The sequence below is a fragment of the Maniola jurtina genome, chromosome 10, assembly GCF_905333055.1.
Source record: "Maniola jurtina chromosome 10, ilManJurt1.1, whole genome shotgun sequence".
In the NCBI taxonomy this organism is placed as follows: domain Eukaryota; kingdom Metazoa; phylum Arthropoda; class Insecta; order Lepidoptera; family Nymphalidae; genus Maniola; species Maniola jurtina.
In genome coordinates, this window is record NC_060038.1 from 12,940,169 (window position 1) to 12,955,752 (window position 15,584).

At 40.6% G+C, this 15,584-nt stretch overlaps 3 protein-coding genes across 3 annotated transcripts; 2 read left to right on the forward strand and 1 right to left on the reverse strand.

Annotated features, from left to right (window-relative positions):
* Positions 1–193: 193 nt before the first annotated feature.
* On the reverse strand, positions 194–10,168 carry LOC123869247 (cyclin-dependent kinase 2). Its single transcript, XM_045912092.1, has 5 exons — positions 9,963–10,168; positions 8,844–9,039; positions 7,851–8,123; positions 6,851–7,242; positions 194–556 (listed from the first exon to the last, which is right to left on the reverse strand). Exons 1-4 carry the CDS (start codon positions 10,076–10,078, stop codon positions 6,874–6,876), a joined length of 954 nt encoding a protein of 317 aa, XP_045768048.1. The 5' UTR covers positions 10,079–10,168; the 3' UTR covers positions 194–556; positions 6,851–6,873.
* On the forward strand, positions 1,438–6,060 carry LOC123869109. The gene has a single exon (XM_045911847.1). It carries the CDS (start codon positions 1,438–1,440, stop codon positions 6,058–6,060), a length of 4,623 nt encoding a protein of 1,540 aa, XP_045767803.1.
* A 1,335-nt stretch (positions 10,169–11,503) lies between the features above and the next one.
* On the forward strand, positions 11,504–14,674 carry LOC123869249 (ATP synthase mitochondrial F1 complex assembly factor 1). Its single transcript, XM_045912094.1, has 5 exons — positions 11,504–11,913; positions 12,461–12,578; positions 12,951–13,154; positions 13,731–13,826; positions 14,430–14,674. The coding sequence occupies exons 1-5, from the start codon at positions 11,660–11,662 to the stop codon at positions 14,595–14,597; spliced, it is 840 nt and encodes a 279-aa protein (XP_045768050.1). The 5' UTR covers positions 11,504–11,659; the 3' UTR covers positions 14,598–14,674.
* The last annotated feature ends 910 nt before the right edge of the window (positions 14,675–15,584 follow it).

Genomic DNA, 15,584 nt, shown 5'->3' on the forward strand with positions numbered 1-15,584 from the left:
ATGTCGGGGTTCGGCCCATCTGGAATAGAGTGCACCTGTGCTTGCGCACATACTTGTGCACTATAATATCCCCAAGCAGTGGCTAATCTCTATAAAAACTGGCCGGCATAGTCGAAATTTAGTCGAAAGGACTTTATCATTATTACTACTAAGTAATATAAGGGATAAGTGAGGGATAAATGAAACCATTAGATAATAATAATTGTAAAATTTTTATTCAGTTCATATTACGTCATTTGACTTTGAAATCATGTTCATGTTAAACAAGCCTAGTTAATATCTACAATAATTTCTAAATAGAAAAATATCGAGTCATGGTATCTTCTACAATAAGTCGAGTTTCACGTTTGTCTGTTCGTTATTTATGCGTGTGCGCATTGCTTATCCAATTAAGTTTAACTCAATACGACTGAATTCGGTCATTGTACAGAAGCCTGGCTCTATTTATACATACAAGGGTTGAGCGAGGACTAAAAATTAAATGTTAAATGTCCATAGAATTTATTTAGTCCTTAATTCATCTTTATTTAAAGTAAAATAAATACATTTATAATGACACGTGTAAATTAAAAATTTTCAACACCCCTGACAAATCATTTTCAAATAAATAATTATGTATATCTAGGCAACGTCCATCTTGACAGCTTGACATTTGTCAATTGACACTTGAATATTATGAACCTAACGGTTATCTAACCTTTTTCTTTTCTACAAGAAAACTAGAAAATAGCTGATAACTTTTTGTGCGGGACAGCCCGGAACAATAACAGTGCATAATAAGGTGCCGGACAGTTCGAGAAAATTGGGGAATAGAACTGCGTAAACACCAATTTAAAAATAATAGATTATTGTCTTACCAAGAACGAAACAATAGGTCAAGGATCGAGAAAGCGTAAACACCTATTGTCTTCGACCCTTTTTGTCTTCGACCCTTTTTTATGACGCTACCACAAAGCGCGACTTTTCCAGAATGTACGAAAAAAGAGATGGGCGCATAGAAAAGTAAGGGACAGACATAGCCCAAAACAGTATATAAGCGGACGAATTCGACGTCGCGACAGTCTAGTCTTAGTCTTGTCTTGTTTTACGGTCTTGTCTTGTTTTACAGTCTTGCCTAACAGTTAACAGTGAAACAGTGATCAGTATAGTACAGTGAACAGTGTAGTACAGTGAACAGTGTAGTACAGTGAACAGTGAACCTTACAGTGTAATTATTGAAGTACAGTCTCACAAGGTTTATTACTGTAAGTAAACAGCTTAGAATTAACACTGTAAATAAATTTAGTAACTGGCAGAAAATAGTTGAATTTCATTTCGCCTTCCAACCAATCCAGTGATAGCAAATGTACACAAGCGTACATTTAATGGTCCTTCGAACCGGATATTGTTGGAAGAATTAAAATTCTGAAATTCATCGTGATATTTAAAGACAGCAGAATGCCAGTTATGCGTCAACAAGCTAATAGCCACAAGGCCCCTACAGAACAAATTCCTTCGACGTCAGAGGTAACCGCCGCTTTGGCTACCGAAACTAGGACGGAAACCGACACGGCCTATACAGCCACGGGAACTGTCACAACGGAAGCAACAGAACAGACAGCGATTTACAGTACTTCCGCGACGTCAGCACCCTTTGCCGTGTCACCCTCCGCGACAGTTAAATCGAAGATTTCGGCCGCCACTCACTCGATTACGCCCTCCTTCGCACCGACTCTGCCCGTCGACGCGAAACAGATGAACCCTCCGGCTTCAGGGGGGGTTCATACAGTCCAGTGTACTCGAGATACAGAGACCTCTACAGTAAAGAAGGGAACAGTTGACAAACCACAGGTACCTCGGGCCCCCAGTAAGAAGGGGGGAGAGGGACGATCGAACTACAGCAAGACGAAGGCTCACAAAATAGCAAAAGCAAAGGAAGAACTGCTGCGCCTTCAGGTGGAACTAGCTGCTGCGCGCCTCGCCGCCTTGGAGACAGAAGAAACAGATACAGAAATAGAGGATTTAGAAGATGATGGTGTCTCCGTCCACTCCAATACAGAAGTCAACAAACGAGTGGACAACTGGCTAGACAGTCAACCAGCACGTCCCGTGTTAGCGATCACTGATGCACCTCAGTACCATACAGAAGAATCAGTGGTCAAAGACGCGGAACAACAGAAGCTTCCAGAGGAACACCAAAAGTCTACACATCAATCACCGGCGGGAGTGCAATCCGGAATAGCAGAGCTAGCTACAGCTATCACAAACGCCGTGAAAGCGGCGCAGCGCCCCAAGTACATCGAACTGCCTTTCTTTGGTGGATCACATCAAGAGTGGCTACCATTCCGCGCCGCTTACTATGAAACTGAACATATGTTCAGTACAGTGGAGAACATAAATCGTCTGCGACGAAACTTAAAGGGAAAGGCTAAAGAAGCAGTGGAAGGGCTTCTTATCACCAGCGCGCACCCTACGGAAATTATGAAGACCCTCGAGTCAAGATTCGGAAGACCGGAGTCAATTGCTATGACAGAGATGGAGACGCTCCGTGGACTGCCGCGTCTCACTGAATCACCACGGGACATTTGCATATTCGCGACGAAGGTCTCTAACGTAGTGGCAACATTGAAGACACTAAGCTGCGTGAACTATATGTATAACCCTGAAGTTTCGAAGACACTCGTGGACAAACTTACACCTACGCTGCGCTACAGATTCTATGACTTCGCAGCAACACAGCCCAAGGAAGACCCAGATTTGTTGAAGCTGGATAAATTCCTCAAGAGAGAAGCGGAGCTGTGCGGACCATATGCGCTACCTGAACAGGTGGCCTCACAGACATCAGCCACTCAACAGAAGAAACCACAGAAGGTACACAACGTCGCAGAGAGGATGTACACAGCCAAGTGTCCCGTATGCGGAAAAGAGGGACACAATTCAACAGAATGTGAACAGTTCAAGAATTTGGATGAAAATGGAAGATGGGATACAGCCAAGTCCAAACGCCTATGCTTTCGATGTCTTCGATACAGAAATAAAATGCACAGATGTCGAGCTAAAGTGTGCGGCATCAACAGCTGCAGGAATTACCACCACAAGATGCTGCACTATAACAAAACAGAAAAGAAAGAAGACAAGGAAGCTACAGAAGTAATCAATTCTGCGTGGACGATTAAAAAGAAGCAATCATTTTTGAAAATTATCCCAGTGCAAGTCGAAGGACCCAAAGGTACCATCAACACCTTCGCCTTGTTGGACGACGGGTCAACAGTGACATTAATCGACAACAGCGTGGCCGAATGCATCGGAGCGCCAGGACCCGTCGATCCACTGAAGATAGAAACCCTAAATGATATGAAGACATCGGAGTCAGCTTCGAGAAGGGTAACCATTAAATTGAGAGGTCTCAACGATTGTGAAGAGCAAATACAAGCGCGCACAGTAAAGAACCTACAAGTCTCGTCACAGCAGGTTTCAAGAGAAATGGTGGATAGATGTAAACATCTAGCAGATATCCGCGATTATCTCATATATGCAGATGTGAAGCCAAGATTGCTAATTGGTCAAGACAATTGGCATCTTCTGCTGACAACAGAAGTGAGAAGAGGAGACAAGAACCAACCGGTGGCCTCTCTCACGCCGCTAGGGTGGGTACTACATGGCAGTCAGACTCGCACCTTAGGACGCCGTATTGACTTCGTGTCACACGTCGCAGAAGAAATAGAAGATGACCTGGATAGCCTCGTCAAGCAATACTTTGAGATGGACGCACTCTGCATACAGCCAAAGAAACCAAAAACGGACCCCGAAGAACGCGCGCTACAGATCCTGGAGAAGACAACCAAAAGGACAGCAGAAGGAAGATACGAAACTGGTCTTCTCTGGCGCACAGAAGACGTTACGCTTCCCGAGAATTATGAAAACTCATTGAAGCGGCTCTTTAACATCGAAAAGAAGATCGACCGAGACCCCAAGCTGAAACAGAAATATACAGATCAGATGGAAGCTCTTATCTCGAAAGGATATGCTGAACCGGCTCCAAAACAGAAGACAGCAGGCAAGACTTGGTACTTGCCACATTTCGCAGTGATCAACCCAATGAAGCCTGAGAAGCTAAGAGTTGTACACGACGCAGCAGCGAAGACGAAGGGAGTAGCTCTCAACGATATGCTACTTAAAGGACCTGATCTTCTACAGTCTCTACCAGGCGTCGTTATGCGGTTCCGACAGCACATGATTGCAGTTACAGCAGATATTAAGGAAATGTTCATGCAAGTGAAATTACGAACTGAGGACAGAGATGCACTTCGCTACCTGTGGCGCGGGAATCGACGAGATGACCAACCTCCTGAAGAATATAGGATGACGTCATTAATCTTTGGTGCGTCAAGTTCTCCGTCTACAGCGATTTATGTAAAGAACTTGAACGCCAAACAGTATGAAGAAACTCACCCCGAAGCCACAACTGCCATTATACAGAAGCACTACGTTGATGATTACTTGGACAGTTTTAGAACTCTTGAAGACGCAGTGCGCATCGCGAAGAGCGTGCGTGAAGTGCACTCTAAGGCCAGTTTCGAATTGAAGCAGTGGAAGTCGAACTCTTCATACCTACTAGAAGCACTCGGTGAAAAGGAACAAACAGAAGACAAGGAACTCTACAAATCTGAAGAGAAAACAGAACGAGTACTGGGCGTCATCTGGAAGCTCAACACAGACGAACTCACCTTCAACCTCAATTTAGCTCGTATCGCACCAACGCTCATTAACGGGAAGACACCTACGAAGAGAGAGGCGCTGAGAATTGTTATGTCGCTATTCGATCCACTCGGCTTCGCATCGCCTGTCACCATAAGGGCAAAACAGCTGCTGCAGGAAGTATGGCGAAGAGGTACGGCATGGGATGACGAGCTCGATGAAGACCTGGCCGCACAGTGGCAAGACTGGATGAGTCATCTAAAGAATCTCAGCAACATAACGATCCCGAGACGATATCTGCACTATAGCGACGCCACTTCAATACAACTACATGTCTTTACCGACGCCAGCGAAGCAGCTTATTCAGCGATTCTATTCTGGAGAACAGTGGCACCGAATGGTGAAATTGGTCTATCTCTCATTATGGCCAAAGCGAAGGTAGCGCCGTTGAAGTTGACATCCATTCTGAGATTGGAGCTCCAGGCTGCCGTCATGGGAACCAAACTCGCTGAAGCAGTGATCGCAGAACATGAAAGAAAACCAGACTGCAGGGTATTCTGGACTGACAGCAAAACCGTACTCACCTGGATACGGACTGGGTCGCGCTCATATAGACCTTACGTGGCGCATCACCTTGCAGCTACTGAAGAGTCTTCTAAAGTCACCGAGTGGCGCAGGTTTTCAACAAAATTGTATGTGACAGACGACGCTATTCGAGAAGTTCCCGCTACATTCAATAGGAACCACCGCTCGTACAAGGGACTCGACTTTCTCTATGAAACAGAAGCTCACTGGCCAACCGAAGTGTCCATCACAGAACAAGAAGAATCTTCTGGTGAAGAGAAGATAAATCATGTGACCGATAAAAGGAAACCGAAACTCGCAAAAGCACTACCCGACACCTCTTGGTTCTCAAATCGGAACAAGCTTCGACGCGCAACAGCAGAGGAAGTAACAAAGGAAATGATCTCCTGGCACTATATTCCCACCAAGGCACAGTCCACTTCGCGAGCTGCGCAAAGGTTGACTGACATATTCTGGGCACGTTGGGTGAAGGAGTACCTTCCTGTACTTCAACACCGGCGGGAGCCAAACGGACGAGGACCTGCAATACAAGTCTACGACCCCGTACAAATAGTTGACCAAAACCTGCCACGCAATGTATGGATACGAGACAGAGTTATAGCTACATACCCGGGACCAGACAACGTCGTGCGTACAGTGGATATTCTGACCAAAGGTGGCGTACTACGGAGGCCAGTTAGGAAGCTGGTATTACTGCCCCTGTCAACAAACGACGACGTGCCCGCACCGACAGATGATGCGACGCAGTCACACGGCGGGAGAATGTGCGGGACAGCCCGGAACAATAACAGTGCATAATAAGGTGCCGGACAGTTCGAGAAAATTGGGGAATAGAACTGCGTAAACACCAATTTAAAAATAATAGATTATTGTCTTACCAAGAACGAAACAATAGGTCAAGGATCGAGAAAGCGTAAACACCTATTGTCTTCGACCCTTTTTGTCTTCGATCCTTTTTTATGACGCTACCACAAAGCGCGACTTTTCCAGAATGTACGAAAAAAGAGATGGGCGCATAGAAAAGTAAGGGACAGACATAGCCCAAAACAGTATATAAGCGGACGAATTCGACGTCGCGACAGTCTAGTCTTAGTCTTGTCTTGTTTTACGGTCTTGTCTTGTTTTACAGTCTTGCCTAACAGTTAACAGTGAAACAGTGATCAGTATAGTACAGTGAACAGTGTAGTACAGTGAACAGTGTAGTACAGTGAACAGTGAACCTTACAGTGTAATTATTGAAGTACAGTCTCACAAGGTTTATTACTGTAAGTAAACAGCTTAGAATTAACACTGTAAATAAATTTAGTAACTGGCAGAAAATAGTTGAATTTCATTTCGCCTTCCAACCAATCCAGTGATAGCAAATGTACACAAGCGTACACTTTTAAACGGCTGAACCAATTTTTTTGGATTATAGCTAAGAACACTCTCGATCAAGCCACCTTTCAAACAAAAAAAAGTAAATTAAAATCGATTCATTCGTTTAGGCGCTACGATGCCACAGACAGATACACAGATACACAGACACACAGATACACAGATACACACGTCAAACTTATAACACCCCTCTTTTTGGGTCGGGGGTTAATAAATAAAGTTATCGCATTAGGATCAAAGATCGGCAAGACTGTTTATAGTGGAGGAGGAGGAAGAGGCGGCTGGCATGGCGGGCAGCGCTGGCGGCACGAGACGCGCGTCCGCGAAGTACGGGTGCTGAAGCGCGGCGCGCGCCGACACGCGCTCGCTGGGCTCGTAACGAAGCATCGCTTCGAACAGCGTGCAAGCGTGCTCCGAAGCGCGCGCGGTCGTCGGCAGCAGCGTCCGTGCTTCGCGCTTCGGCCAGCGCGGGAACGCAGCGCGGTAATCGGGCAGCAGCCGAGCTCCCGGCCACACGTCGTCGCCCGGGGTGCCGAGAGCGCGGAACACTCGGAATAGTTGGTCGATTTCGCTGTCGCCTGGGAAGAGGGTTTTGCCGCTAACCTGAAATTATACATACAATATCTGATTATATTATTATGATCTATACTAATATTATAAAACGCAAAATTTCAAAGTTTGATTTTAGGAAGCTGAAACTACTGAACCGATTTTGAAAATTCTTTCATCATTAGAAAACTACACTATAAGTAGTGACGTGGGCTATATTTTACTTTCAAAGTAATTGTAATAAGCTACCCTTGCGAAGCCAGGGTGGGTCACTTGTGAACAATAATCTCACTCATAGCTTCCTCATAGGATGAAACACGTAATCTTCATATCTGTCATATTTTGTCTGTATTAAACCTTATTGCTGACAGAACTACATTATGGTGGTGGTATCAGTGGCAGTGGACTCTCAAATTCATCCTCAATATTTCTGCCACTATATAATACTAAAGTATATTACAATGCCTCCTTTGTTTGAACCACTTGCCCACCACCTAGTGACGGTACTATGTCAGAAAATTTCATGTAAGTGCCAATAACAATTGTACAAAGTTTCAACTCAATCGGATAAATGATATGTAAACCCATAGGTAACAAACAGACAGACAAACTTAATTTTCCATTTATTAGAGTTGAGGGTAGTTACAAAATGTAATACCTACCATTTCAGCATAAATACAGCCCAGGCTCCACACGTCGACGGCCGTGGAGTAGAACTTGGTCCCGAGCAGTATCTCTGGTGCTCTGTACCACAGAGTCACCACCTCGTGCGTGTACGCTCGCACTGGGATGCCGAACGCCCGCGCGAGACCAAAGTCTGCCAGCTTGATGTGACCTTCAGTGTCCACGAGGAGGTTCTGGGGTTTGAGGTCGCGGTGTAGGACGCGGTGTGCGTGGCAGTATGCTACTCCTTCTAGCAACTGCTGGATGTAGCTCTAGAAATAATATTAAACCCTTTTAACATAAACTGCCGTACCCTCATATAATAGGCAGGCAAAAAATCTTGAGGAGTGGAAAATTCTAGAGAAATGACACTTCTTACCTTACTCATAGTATATAAAATCCATGGATGTGGGAAATAATAAATATTATGGTAAAAAACTGCTACTGTCTAATTCACTCATATGGACAACAATACACAATCCAGCCAATGAGGTGCGTTCCTACACTTTTTGCGCGTTGCACCCTTATCCTAAACGTTCCCTAAGAAGCTTCAGTTTAAAAAAAAAGATTATGACGCCAGTTAAAGTAGAAACGCAAGGCTGCGGCGGCAATTAAATGACCAAATGACAAACAGCAAGAATACAAGTGTATGAATAGCATGAATCTAACTTAAGCCTTAATAATGATTACCAAATTAGATCAAATTTGATCTAATTAGGAGAAGTGGTGATAGGCAGATGTAATAAATGATGAACAGACTTAGTGCCACTTTAAAGGTCCAAACGCAGTTATGCTGCGCTGCGCAACGCGGCAGCGCCTTGCACCATACAAAACTCATATAAACTATATTTGTCGCGCCACGGCGTTCAATTGCGCTTTGCTCCATACAAACTGATAAGCTATATTTTGCATCGCGCAACGCAGCTCAAGTGTGTTGGGATCTTAAGGGTTCCATTCCTATTATTTTAATCCAGAACACTAAAAATGATTACCTTAATAAGATCAAGTTTCAAAGGGCCTTTAGTCATTTCCATAAGCTTCTTAAGATCCATGTGCAGGAATTCAAACACCAGGAACAGTTTTGTGTCAGCCAGGACTATGTCGAGCAACTGTACTACTGCGGGGTGCTTCAGATCCCGTAACACTGAGATTTCCCGTAGCGCTGTTGATGGTACTCCTTCTGGCTCACTAGAAATTTAAATACATTCATATGATTACAACTAGCTTACGTCCGCGACTTCGTCTGCATGGACTACACAAAGTCAAAGTGAAGGCATTTACTACTATTGTACTTTCTGACTGTCAAACAATGATGTAGTGGTGATAGTTAATTACATTAACAGTTAACTTAAAACTACAGCTATGAGGGTTTCAAATGCGTCCAAGTCTGAGAAGAGCCACACAACAAACTCAGCTAGGTATTCTTTTTTTTTCCACAACACACAGGGCACAAATTTCAAACCCCTATTTTACCCCCTTAGGGATTGAATTTTCAAAAATCCTTTTTTAGCGGATGTCTACGTCATAACAGCAATCTGCATGCCGAATTTCAGAGTGATACATCCAGTAGTTTGATTTGGGAATTGATAGATCAGTCAGCATTTCCTTTTATATATTTAGATTTACGTTTAAAATAGGAAGGAGAACTTTCAAAAAGGTGAAGGCTCTCAATATGGTGCATTTTTTGGCAATTGGAATAGGTATCTTGTTTTTGATATCCAGGAGGCTTCTCCCACATAGTACCTACCTACAAGCCAAAGTAAGCCATAAAAATTAAAACAGGAATTATAGGTAGTGAGTAGTTGACTTATCTTAACATTTAATGATGATACTGTAATGTACTTAATGATAGTATCCGAAATAAGCAGCTGGATCTTTAAAATACATATCAATGTTTAAAATATTAAATATGAAAATTTTCAATTTTTTTTCTAAAAATGTAGTGACAAAGGCCCATAAATCGATCAGTACTGTTCTTGGATTACGACCATTACTTAATAACTTGTAGAGTCTCATACTGAAATTCTCTTGTAATTTAATAACTTTAATTTATAATAAATGGATCAACCATCTCGCATGTTGAAGCTGTCAATTTACGCGCCAAAACTTACTTTTCAAGTTTGATTTTCTTCAATGCAATATCTTTACCAGTTAGTTTATCTCGTGCTTTGTAAACTACGCCATATGTCCCTTCGCCAATTTTCTCAACTCTTGAATAATTCTCCATTTTAATGTGAATATTTACAAATAAGTTTGACGAGACTTTTTAGTTTTTTAGCTCAGACTTTTTTTTTGTTTTTTTTTTCAATAACCATAGACAATAGACATATCACATGAGACAGTCACCATAACTGTGAAAGTGACAATGACTTCGTCTGTGTTGGCGTTTGCTGGCGCACGTGCTATGCCTTTTTGGAGTGTTTTTTTTTTTAAAGTGGCCGGTATTTGTGTTAGTTGGTGTTTTTTGGTGATGGAACTGACTGGGAAGCGCTTGTAGAGGCGTGCGGCCTCTTCTAAGACTGGCAACTGTGAAGAAAACATTGCACTTTGCAGCTGCCACTTAGACGGAGGTTAGATGCTCAATCTGGCGTCAGTTCAGTCCGTGACCTTGATCGTGATGAGACTGTTGCCAGATGGATAGACTGTCGAAGCACATTACACGCTTATTCAGATTGACCATCAGTCCAACCGAAAACTTCGACGCGTTAACACTCTTAACGCCATAAATATGAGATAAGAGACACAGGAGAAGAAGAAGACTATGCTAATTATTTATTATTATCGAATGCTAATTTTATTATTATCGAATGCAGGTATTCAAATGTCCAGCTCTTCAGAACATAAACTTCTTCTGCTCCAACTCTTGACCTTTTCGAACTTACCTAAAATTTTTAGGGTTCCGTACCTCAAAAGAAAAAACGGAACCCTTATAGGATCACTTTGTTGTCTGTCAGTCTGTCTGTCCGTCGTGTCTGTCAGAAACCTATAGGGTACTTTCCGTTGACCTTGAATCATGTTTGGCAGGTAGGTATGTCTTATAGCACAAGTAAAGGAATAAATCTGAAAACCTTGAATTTGTAGTTACATCACAGAAAAAAATATTAGAATGTGTTTTAATTTTCAAAGTAAGATAACTACCCTATACCAAGTGGGGTATCATATGAAAGGGCTTTACTTGTAGGTACATTCTAAAACAGATTGAAACCCTCGGTGCGCGAGTCTGACTCGCACTTGGCCGGTTTTTTTTTAATTCACAACGATAATAATTAGATCTTAGTGTGTAGGGGGCTCGGCGCAGGCGGCGACAAGTCTGCGTCGTACGACTCCATCGCTGTCTAAGCGCAGACTGACATCTGACATCAGACTGATAGCTATTAAATACACGTTCAGTCTGGCGTCAGTCTATCCAGACTGACAAAAATTATTAAAATATTTAAATATCCGTCAGTCCGGACCATCGGACCATCAGTCTACGTGTATACAATCAGTTTCCCGTCATTCTGACATCAGTCACGGACTGAACTGACGCCAGATTGAGCGTCTAACCCTTGGATGAAGGATGGTCTAACCTCCGTCTTAGAACACAATTTGAATACGGAACATGTACAGCCAGACAAGAGAGAGAAAAAAAATGAAAGTGACAACTTGTCAAGCGACAACTGGCAGGACTGACAGTTAAACAGTAAACATCTGTGAACATAACCTAAAAATGTTACGTAAATAATATAATTTAATTTATTTATCTTTCTCTCTATTACAGCAAACGTTATTTATCGTTTCTAGTTATTGATATATCTATTAGTTGGGCATGGCAATTAGTTTGAAGGGATTGATTAGTGCCTCCATAAAACATTCCTCTATTTTCCGAACCATAATGACTACATCTAGTAAATCAGAGAAAGCACTGGAGAATCTACAAAAGAATCCCTACTTTGAAAAATATGTCGAGCGAATCGCCGCCCTACAAAAGACATCCCCAGAAGAGTTTCTTAGAAAAGTTGAAGAACGGGAGAAAACTAAGAATACTGAGAAAAAAAAGAAATTTGGATCTGTTGATACAAAGTTAGTGTTTTGCGGATTTAATGCTATAATAGTAACCCAAATTTGTCAGAATAAGCCAAGATCAAAGATATAAAACTCCATATAGGCAAAGCTCATAATAATTTTTAGAAGTCAAATTCGTATGCTCATGTGTGGGACGTAAAATATGCGTAGCAACACAGATTACATACCTAGATATTGGTGTGGGCAGCGGGGTTTAAGCACTTTTTGATACCTAAGAGCCTGCTTCAAAAACTGGCAGTTCAATGGGTTACCATGGAATTATTATGTAGGTACTAATGTCCATTACCATCAAAGTTACCTACCAGGGTTGGTCAAGCATATTATATCATGTACTTAATTTTATATATTGATTTCACCTATAAAAATGCTCAACTACTATGGGTCCACCCATTTAAGACAATAATTATATGTACTCTGAACTATACCACAAAGTTTAAGTGAGGTTGCTCTTGAACTCTAAAGACTTATTTAAATAATAAGTATTTCAAGTGACAATGTTTTAGTGAGCTGTCAGTGTTATTGTTTATTATTCATTATTTTGCAGACAATTTTCATCAGTACTAAATCCTAAAGAGGCCCTCACAGAAGATCTGACAGTACAAGACAAAAAGTTAAGCGACATATTCAAAGTGGAACTTGTAAAGGACAAAGACGCGGCAGAGGTACAAACTCATTATGCATCAACATATTATCCTACTAATATCCTAAAGGGTCAGTTCATACTAGCGCAGAGTTCAAGGGCATTCTTCTTTCCCCTATATGTTGCAACCCACTGATGCATAAAAAATGCTATTGTGAGGAACTTAACCACAAGACACATAGTCTTGTGGTTAAGTTTAGGGAAGACTATTTGCTGGCACGGATATAGTTACCATTTTACTGGCAGATTATTATGAAAAATATGAGCTATTTTAATTAAAGTAAGCAGTCTTACCTCTATGACATACATGCCACTGATCACCAGGTTGCAAACCTGCCACTATTTGCTGAGAATTCACATGTTTTTACTATTGAGTCATTGGGACTGTTTTCAGGTACAAATCATATGGGAGGTATACCATAAAAACAAGGAGGTTATATCTGCTACAATACCAAAAGATCTTTACAGTGAAATTCACCAGAATATGAAGCAGTACCCTACATTCTTGTTCCCATTGCCAAGATCTGAGGGCTATGAATATATTATGTGCCAGTGTTATAGACACACTGTGCATTTTACACCACTTCTTGCATATCAGGTACTTATAGTACATTTTTATCACAACTTTTTATTAAGTAGTATACATATTTTGCTTTGTTAAATATATAAATCTCATCAAAATGTCCCAGTACATACTAAATGACCACAAATCATCACTAAAGTTCTAAATTTCTAACACCTCATGACGGTTTTAACATTTCGAAGCCAGAGAAACCCCTTGGTTGTTTCAGCCAGTCAGACAAAATGTCCAACAGAAATTCTTAAAGAAATAAAGAAAAACAAATGCACAGTATCCATAACAACTTGATCCTCTGAAAACAGCAATTTTTTTCGCTCTCCTATGAAATTGCTAATTTTGACTTGCATGTCTGTGATGGTGGCAATAAAATATTCATTATTTGATTTGGTTACGGTTGAGGTAAAAAGTGTAAGCCCAAAAAACAATCACAGAACTCAGAATTGCAAAATCTATGTTAAAGTAAAGAAAGCTCCTTTAACATAATATCTTTATTTTATACAAAACAAATAGGAACATAAAACAAATTTCTTTTGTAACTTAAACTTTGGTACTTACAATAATAATGTTTTAAACAAGCTAATTTATTTTAAACAGGTTCATCAAGAGAATGCTCCAGAATGCTTAACCATGGTGCATTATACAGAACTGAGTGATAAGGGGATAGTGTTAATGCGTGGAGACTATGACAAGGTAAGCAGTAAACTTTATTTGAAAGTACCTAAAATAGAATTGACTTATTTTTTGTATTTTCGGAAAATACAAAAAAACCTACCGTAACGTAAACCGGAACCTATAGTATGCAACAGGTCAAGATAGCAATCGGGGATGGGGATACCCCGCACAGCCCCGGTGCTAATCTGGTGGCGGATAGCACAGATGACATGAGCCCACCTCATACCCTGATTGTCATCCTGATCTGTCGCATAGTATACTGTGCCTAATTCTGTTGTACAAAATCTAATAACTATAATGACAGGTCTTGCTACCTTGCTTTCAAAATCCCGTAGGAAATCTTTGCCAGGATCAAAAGTTAACTTTTCATAGTCTTCATTTAACCAATTTTGGTGAAAGGTATAGAGATATTGCATCCTGGAGACTGACAATTTTTATTATTTTAGAAAATCATTCAGATTTAAAAAACACTAAAGTAGTAGACATCCATTAGGGCTACCGGCATCTTGGTGCAGAAAAGAGGTTGGATACTCTTCCCGTACCATTGGCAGCATTCTTAATTAATAGTTAATTAATGTTACTGATTAATAATTAATGTAATTTGTATCTATTTGTTTTCAGAATGCATTGACTGGCAAAGAAGCCCAGTGCCTGGCGAATCAGTTTCAAATGTTCTACAATGGCAAAGACAAAAATAAATCTAAATTACTAGAAACATTCACTAAAACCCCTGATTCCTTTAAGCATACAGACTTGATTACAGAGTTAGAAAATATTCAATTAGTTTAAATAATATAATCTGTAACTTAAATTTTAAAATATATTTTCTGTTAACTTATTATATGAATATAGAATAGTTCAAACAACTTAAATTAGTTTTATTTATAAACTTTAACTTAAGATGATTCCCACAATTGTAGTGAAGTCAGACACAAAAATAATAAGTTTTTTAGCACTGTTGCATCATATTTTCTAATCTAGTACAAACATTGGAACTATGCTTGGAAATATCATGGCTCTTAACAAGAACAAAATGGTCTAATTGTTCAATCTGTGGGGATAGTATGAATACTCTGGGGTATCATAAACAGCAGAAATAAGTGGGGAAGTGGAAGGAATATGTATTGAGATGGACGAGCTACTTGTACTTTCCATAGGGCTCTGGCTATGTTCACTGTTATTTGACTCTGAAAATGAGGTCCCTCTATATCCAAGATAATCTTTCGGATTATGAATTATTGCAACTTCAGGTGATGAATATGGACCACTACTAGAGACATTTTGACTCATGATCTGTGAATTGGATAATGTACCATTTAAATTTTTCTCGGTTTGATATTCAGACTCCGAGCGAATTTTTTTAAGTTTTGCTATTTCTTTTTTTATTAAGTCAGTAGGATTTGGAAGATTGGGAACATTCTCTTGCAAGTAAATCTCTATCTGGTCCATGATGTCACCCGCAAAATTTGGTTCATAACTAATATTTATAGTGGAAGATGAACTGGATATTGAAGATGTTTCAAGTGGACTGTCCAAATTAGTGGTGAAAGCTTCTCTGTTTTGACTTTCGGGACTAAATAATATAACACTTTTAGGAGTCTCCATTTCATTGTTTCGTTTTTCATTAGTTAAAATTGGTGAAGAAATTTTTATTTCACTGTTATCTTCTGTAATATCTTGATTTTGTGTTTCTAACACAAGTTTATTGTTAAGTTCTATAGGTGAAACGGTGTTTGTTCCAAAGTTAGGAATGATCGTTGTTCCGTCTTTATTTGA